The following is an 8,336-nucleotide window of genomic DNA, read 5'->3' as shown; positions in this document are numbered from 1 at the left end:
TGACGCTTCTTTCTTTCTTATACTTGCTTATTTTGATGAGCATAAAGCTATCGCATAACAATATTAACAATACAGATATACGAATAAATCTTTTTTGCCAGTCAACGTCGAATATTATTTTATATTAAATATTATTAAATATTTTATATTAAAAATGCCATATGACAAAATTTGGAATATCAAAAAATTCTTAATAAAAGAGAAAAAATGCAATAAAATGCAATAATTATATAATAATAAATTTAATTTTATATAAGTTCTAAAGTCTGTCAGCAACTTTTCGGAAATATTACAGTTGCAATGTTGTATGTGAAACATTCAAAAATATAACACGTGCAATGTAAATGTAAATAATAATTTTATCATGTATCAGAAATGTTTCTAAACCATTACATCTGCAATATTTCTTCTGCAATATTGTAGAAATTCACTGCCTGCAATTCAATTTTTCATTACCTACACAATCTTTCAGAAATTTTTCAGAAATATTTTAAATGCAATGTTGCGTTTGATATGTTATAGAAATATTATTCGTGCAATGCAAACGTAATATTACTTTTATAATGTTTCAGAAATATTTCTGAAATATTGCATCTGCTACATTTTTTTGCAATATTACAGAAACTTACAAATATTGTAAACAACTTTCTGAAAGATTTCAGATATTGTTAATGCAATATTATAAAAAACATGATGCAGGTACATTTCTGAAATATTTCCGATGCATAGTTACAAATGAAATGTTAACGAAATATTTCTGCACCATTTCCGAATATTTCAATATTTCAGCAACATAACATGCCGAGTGGGTAAATAGTTGAAAATGTACTAGGCATAATCTAAATCTTACATACAATAGTATATAAGATCAATTATGACAAGTAATTTTCTCTATCTTTTTGGCATTTTTAATGATTTTTATTTATATATAATAAAAAATTTATAATTATATAAACATGTATATACAGGGTGTTAGGTAATAAGCGGACCACTTCTCGTGGACAGGAAGAGCGAATTAAACTGAATCAAAACGTCCTTTATCGTACTGTAAGTTTCTCAATAATTAATGAGAAATTAATTAATAAAGGTAAGAGAATTAATCAGTGTGCATCCGTACGATTTGGCGAGAAGGAGCAGCCCAACGTTTACGTTACTATGTGCATAGAGAAACATTATGAGAGGAGTGCTTTATAAACAATAATGGCAATGAGTGTCACTTATGTATAGTTAATAATTTTTGTTATGAACATAGCGTTCCTCCCAATGTCTCGCCGCGGCCTAGCAACGTAAACATTGGACTGCTCTTTCTCGTCGAATCGCACGAACGCATCCTGATTCGCGTATCTTTATTAATTATTTTCTCATTAATTATTGAAACACTTACAAAACAGTAAAAAACTTTTCGATTCAGTTTTACCCGCTCTAGCTGCCCACGAGCAGTGATCCGCTTATTACTTGACACCCTGTATGTATACACACATATAAGATACTTGATACCACATGGTATTTCCAAGGAAATGATTCGATAAACAAACTTGTATTAGGCAGTGTATTACTGTTTATCACAGTATTTATTATATTTTTATTTAATTTTATAAAGATTAAACCTGTATAAACAAACTTAACCTCTAACTATCGGCCAAATATGACATGTGAGCAATAGAGCAGACCAGCGCGCGCGATAACGTTGTGCACGACGCGCGATATCCAATGAGCGTGCAGCGATGAATAGAAAAACTGTACGTTCTGCCGGAGCCCGACATAGAGGCAACTAGAAGTCACTAAAATTCCCCATGCGGATGCATGTCATTGTCCTAGTTTACACCAATCACTTGATACGCGTATTAAATAGTAAACAACTAGTAAATTAGTTTGATTATTGGCTGATCAGCTCAAGTATACTATTTGATACGCGTATCAAAAGATCGGTGTAAACTAGGCCATTGGTTAATCAATTTCTTCTGTAACTCAGTCGATAGCCAATAAGAGAACATATAAATGTAATATATCTCGTTTTTTCGCTTTTTATTTAACACAACAATTAATGATAATTATACGCTATAAACCTTGCTTGATCAATAAGAAACTTATATATGGAAGCATATATCAAAGTATGTTGTAGTTATCGAGAACTAAGGTAACAAAGGTTCGGCCCCGGTGAAACGCATACTCCCTCGTCTTCGCCAACCGAAGGTTGGCAGCATTCGGGAGAAAAAGTAGGGTAGTTAAGGGTCGACAGGAGTAACACTACCGATCTTTGTCGGGTTGCTTAGCTGCGAGTCCGTATTTTATTTATTATAAATTTTTTAAAAGCCAAAATGGAAAATCCGGCTATGTACCGGGTTGCGGCTGATCTTACTGATTAAAACGAGCATAAGTTTAATGAGATTCGTTAATTAATTTGGCTAAATTTTGGGAAAAACCGTCTCAAAGCAGCTTTTCAGGCCTAAAAAGCTGCTTAGAAACGGTTTTTCCCAAATTTTAGCCAAATTAATTAACAAATCTCATTAAACTTATGCTCGTTTTAATCAGTAAGATCAGCCGCAACCCGGTACATAGCCGGATTTTCCATTTTGGCTCTTAAAAAATTTATAATAAATAAAATACGGACTCGCAGCTAAGCAACCCGCCAGAGGTCTCCACTCTAACTCCTGTCGACCCTTAATAATATAGAATTTTTTAACATCTGCAGAGTCAGAATTATCTCCCTGTAATACTTGAATGAGAAGAACAATGAAATTAAACATTGTCTTGAAATAAATTGAAACGTAAACTTGTGTAGTATAAAAATTCCATGATTAATGCAGACATAAAAAATTGTGTGTAAAAAAAGTAAAAAAAATAAATTTTGTTTTCTAAAAGTTATATGTTGAATAAATAATAAAAAATTGTAATAAATATTTTAGATTTATTTTTTTATACAAAATCCTATGTTTAATAAGCTAGTGCAAAGCTGTGAATAATGAACAACGTTGCAAATCACGTATTTGGACTCAAGGCTGCCCAGATAGCACAGCTGATCTTTATGAATTCAAAAAGATCTGAATCTGATCTTTATGAATTCATAAAGATCAGCTGTGCTATCTGGGTGGCGATCTGTACATTTTGTGAGTGTTAAGGAATAAATAATTTGTAACGAGTTTGGTTTGAATTTATATTTATTTCGTCGAGCACTTTTGTCTCTTGTCTGTATTGTCATGCTAGCCGCGTGATTCTATTCAGCTTGACACGTTCGCGAACCGACGTATAGTTGACAAACAAATTAAAAATTATTAAAAATTATCTTATTCAATCGTTTGGAAATCATTTGGAGATATTTGGAAAAAACTTTTTAGAGTTTGGAAAACCATACAATAATCACAATTAATTAAAATCAATTAAACGTATAGTTAGCAGAAAGTGTCTAAAAAAATTTGTTTTTAACCCTTAAATGCCACACCTCTCAAGAATCTCGTAAATGACACATGGGGTCTAAAAGACCCCAGCAGGAAAAATGTCTCCTTACTTATTGATTTTTTAATATTTAGTTATGAAAATTATTTTCAATGTTGTTCAAGGCTTAGAAAAGAGAATAAAATGCTTATATTGTTAAAATTTCAATTTCAACATAGTATAAAAAATTAAGATCGCCAACAGTTAAAATGTTGGCTCCAAAATCAAAAAAATAAAAAATAATAAATAAATAAATATGAGCTCCATATTTGGCGGGAACATTTGAAAATATATCATTCTAAAGGGTCTGGGGTCCGCTGGACCCCGGGTGGCATTTAAGGGTTAATCCAATCGCTCCGGAATCATTTGGATAAAGTGTCGATATAATTTTTATTATTTAGCAAACAACTCTATTCTAATAAAAATTAATTAATAGAAAAAATAAACTAATTAAATTAAATTAATTGTCGGTAATTCTATAAAATGTTAAAGTTGCGTATCATATGACGGTAAAAATCCTGAGAAGTGCGGATCAAGTCGCTAGTTTAGGTAGTAATCATCCGAGGGACCTAGCATCGAAAGCGCCAGTCAACTCAAGTCAGCCAGGATTCACGTCAAGGCTCGAGCCTCGAGGAAGGTTTTGGAAGATAATGGATTCTTGCTGGCGATTTTGATTCACAGTTCCGTTCTCAATGAATTCAGATTAACGTAAGTAATTGCTCGATATAACAAGTACACATTCTCATCCCGATATCTCGTTATTCATATTATACTCGTGTTTATACTTTTTCTGCTCGATTTCCGAGCTACTCTCACAACTATGAATATTAATCATTATTTTCTAATTTTCCCATTGTTTTTATTTGTTGTAATGTCCTTTTAAATGCATTAATGCAGCACGCAATTATTTCTGAGTGAAATGATTGATCGACAAGTTTGACACGTACAAAAATGAAAAATGATGTAAGTTTAAAGATAAGTGTATTGTGTATGTTGCTTTATTGCAAAGGAAATCAAATTTGCATAATAAGAAGGAAATAAATATGTGATACATTAATAATAATTAATGTTACAACAAACAAATATGGACAGATATAAATCTGACAAAACTACAGATGGTTCTAGCTTTTGAATCCAAATTAATTAATGCAGATTTATATCTGTCCATATCTGTTTGTTAATGATTAATTAATTTGGATTTAAAAGCTAAAACCATTTGTAGTTTTGTCAGATTTATAGTCAGACAGCTTCCAATGCGCCAGCGGTCATTACATCGCGTCGTATCTTCGTTCCGACGGAGCGCGAGATTGTCGCGACATGAGCGACGAGATCAACTGCCCACCGAGATACCCTGGCGGAAGGTACTGCCCGCAATCGCGATGCCAATGCAACAACAACCTCTGCGTCTCGCTGAACGACATCTGCGACGGCACCGATGACTGCGGTGACAATTCCGACGAGAGTCCTACCATGTGCGGTGAGTTCAGTTGCTGATACTCGGACTCCTTTGTAACAAGAGTGGGAAGATAAACGTTGCTGTTTCTTTGCGTAGCGAACTTCCAGTGTGACACGCACAGACGGTTCCAGTGCGCCAACCACAAGTGCATCGCCAGGTATCAGTTGTGTGATGGAATCGACAACTGGGGCGACGGTTCCGACGAGAACAATATGACGATGTGTGAAGCAGACTCGTCCGTGCGATCCGATAACCGAGTACACCTGTGCGAACAAGAAGTGCATCGACCATCTGAAACTCTGCGATCTCGGGGATGATTGCGGGGATCTGTCGGACGAGTTGGGATGCCGTGAGTTTCATTCCCATCTTCTCCGCTCCGTCACGTTCGACGTCTATATCAGACAACTATGTTGTGTTTTCAGATCACAGTCACCATTGCACGGACAATGACCGTGGCGGTTGCGCACACGAGTGCCACAATCTCGTTGACGGCGGCTACATCTGCACCTGCTATCCCGGTTACATAATCTCACCGGACAACCGGAAGCACTGCGTGGACGTCGACGAGTGCCAAACTGGTGCTCACCAATGCTCTCACATCTGCACATCTCTCAATCTGCATCGGGACTAAACGCAAATCACTCGTGACCGAACAAATAGCCAGTCCTTCGTCGCTCACCATCGACTACGCTATGGAGCACACGCTTTACTGGTCCGACAGCAAGTCTGATACCATTGAGGCGATCAATTTGGCCGGTAACAATAGGAGAATCGTTTTGAAAGGCAGACCGCTCAAGAGTCCAATAGCGCTGGATGTTTTCGAGAACAATCTTTATTGGACCACCAAGCAAACGGGTGAACTTATTCGACAGGATAAATTTGGCCGAGGAGTTCCGCAGACCATCGTCAAGAATCTCCCTAGTCCCGGAGGCGTCAAGGTCTATCATCAACTGAGATACAATACCAGCTTGAGAAATCCATGCCATGACGATCAGTGCACTCATCTGTGCGTAACGATTCCCGGCGGGCACCGTTGTCTATGCTCGGACAGCGTCGGCCTCTTCCAGCGTCTGATGAAGGACGACGAGAGGCATTGCGACGCCACAAACGAAAGGCCCCTCCCAGATCCCCTGATATGTCGCTGCCAGAACGGCGGGCGGTGTTAAGAGTTGGACGACAAGCTGGCGTGTAACTCACGTGTAACTAACTATACATAACAAGTTCAAGTCCGTGGTATCGTACGTGATTGATGATCTACCGTTGTTCGATAAGAATGCGGTGGTTACTGCACCGAAGCTGTCGGCGTATGATTCACTTGACGAGGAAGTAATAGAGAGCTATCTGGAATTCTCGCTCGCCTCGCTGTTGTTTTATACGACAAGGATTTAGGTGACATTTTAAGAGAAAGCGAGGCAGGAGCATCGAAATCGAGCGATGATGAGGATTCGCGTTACGATCGTTTTTGCAATTCAGACAAGAAGCAGCCCGGAAAAGAAAAAGAAAACGAGAAGAGTGAAATCCTCGAAGATAAGAGCGGTAATAATAAAATTAAAGATGTTAAAAATTAAGCTCGAACAGACGAATGTGTTGTATCGTCCAGAATCATCTTTTGCTGTACATCTTCAATTTATTTGACCCTTTGTTTAATTAAACAAAAATAATTTTTATACGTAGTATACTGCACGTGCAAAATATTTGTTTATTATTACGTGTTTCATCCGTATTGTATTTTCTTCTTCGTTTGAAAATATGTGTTAATTACAATGTATTTAAGTCTCACAATTTTCAATTTATGTAATTTTAACATATAAGTATTGTATCATTGATATAATCATATGTTGCCGAGGTATCAGTGACATTGTCCAAACGTAATTATATGTATACATGAAGTAATTAAATATGCAAATTTCAATTTTAAGTTGTTAGCGTGGAGAAAAGCGTATGCGCCTGATCAATCTCATGTACATGCATCTCATGTAAGCACAATTTAACTATAGGTTTTATTGATCGTAATAAATTTCGTACTCTCTAGGATCAATTATATAATTCTTTCGACCAATCCCTAAATCACTTCGTAATTTCGCGACCATTTATTATCAATTATTTTAATAAAGATTTTGCTGAAGAATTTTTAGAGTAGGTATGTAATGCTAGTATTCTCTACGGTTTACGATATCGTAAATATCAATTTTTCGTTTACCAAATGCAATGAAGTCTCTTATTTCTTTTTGTCTGCAGTTAATACAACTAATAGTTCTACTTTATTTTGCGAATAAATGGAAGGTCAGAGACTATCATGAAATCTGTTTATCATGTATTTTTGTCGGCGCAATTAGCCTTTAAGAAGGCAAAAATAGTATCTATAATTAATTATAATGTAGTTTTTGTATATAATTATGTATAACATTTTTTGCATAAAATACTAGGCCTGTTCGTTTTCGCTGCACTTTTGAACTGATGCAATAAGTTAGAATGAAACAAATATATTTCTTTCATTCTAATGCGGGATCTACAATGCGAGTCGTAAGTCGTAAGTTATAAGAAACTGACTAATCGCAGTCGATTATTCTCCTCAAATTTGACTGAATTGGGCAATTTCTTACGATTTATGACTTACGACTCGCATTGTAGACCCCGTATAACTCATTGCACTAGTTCAGAAGTGCAGCGAAAACGAACAGACCTACTATGAGAATCACTATTTATTATTATTCTAGCATATCTATATATAAATATTCGATGCAAATATCAATAGAAATAATATCAATTCAAATTACGCGCTTAGTTCTCTATTTGACACGCCCGGACACGCCCATCTCCCACCACTTCGGGTGAGTTGTGTGTACATACTCAGGGTGACTTTCTGAACGCACCCTAGAGGCTCCGGGAGGACTCCCTCCACCCCCTGGAGGGAAGTAGCACCATCTGTGCTGCATGCACGGTTCTCATTATGTGTCGTTAGTCCTTTCCAGAATATGGTAACATATCGACAGGGTACCACTACAACAAAAATTTCAAACTAAGATTTCTTTTGTTTGTGAAAAATTTCAATTTCTTGTTTTTAATTTTCAAAATTTTTAATTTTAAATCCCAAACTAAAATTTTATTTTAAATTTAAAAACTTAGGTCTATTTTAATTTAGTTTTAAGAGAGTGACCATTCTTACCGGTTTCTAGGCCCTTTTCTACGGTTTCAAATATGGTTAAAATAAATAATTTTCTTCAACGTGAAAAGAGAGAAAAGAGGAAAGATGGACCGTGCAAGAAAGTTTAGACAAAAAGAACAGGCCTAATGAAAATGAAATTAAAAGAAGACAATAATCTATATCAAGAACATATAATACGATTCCTAAAATAAAAGTGTGAAGAAATTTTTGCCTCAATTTTTTTATAATTGAAAATTTTTCTTACACAAAAGAAAGTACTAAAACGAATCGGTGTCGGAGAGT

At 35.6% G+C, this 8,336-nt stretch overlaps 1 protein-coding gene across 4 annotated transcripts; it reads left to right on the top strand.

The window, feature by feature from the left end:
* The first annotated feature begins 4,014 nt into the window (after positions 1–4,014).
* LOC139787283 (low-density lipoprotein receptor-like) lies at positions 4,015–6,922 on the top strand. Of its 4 annotated transcripts, none has more exons than XM_071726350.1 (4): positions 4,015–4,140; positions 4,655–4,909; positions 4,985–5,237; positions 5,311–6,922. In XM_071726350.1, exon 4 carries the CDS (start codon positions 5,581–5,583, stop codon positions 6,052–6,054), a length of 474 nt encoding a protein of 157 aa, XP_071582451.1. In that variant the 5' UTR covers positions 4,015–4,140; positions 4,655–4,909; positions 4,985–5,237; positions 5,311–5,580; the 3' UTR covers positions 6,055–6,922. The 4 variants fall into 2 exon arrangements, with proteins under 4 accessions (XP_071582451.1, XP_071582453.1, XP_071582452.1 ...); XM_071726351.1 differs by having other exon boundaries at positions 4,043–4,140; positions 4,664–4,909.
* Positions 6,923–8,336: the final 1,414 nt, after the last annotated feature.

Source organism: Temnothorax nylanderi, unplaced genomic scaffold, assembly GCF_030848795.1.
Source record: "Temnothorax nylanderi isolate EJ_2023f unplaced genomic scaffold, tnyl_v1.0 TNYL_tig1388_pilon, whole genome shotgun sequence".
NCBI classification, from domain to species: domain Eukaryota; kingdom Metazoa; phylum Arthropoda; class Insecta; order Hymenoptera; family Formicidae; genus Temnothorax; species Temnothorax nylanderi.
This window is presented reverse-complemented; position numbering and strand designations above follow the sequence as displayed.

Excerpts from the sequence above, each read along its gene's own strand:
- LOC139787283 (XM_071726350.1), top strand. The coding sequence starts at position 5,581 with ATGGAGCACACGCTTTACTGGTCCGACAGCAAGTCTGATACCATTGAG.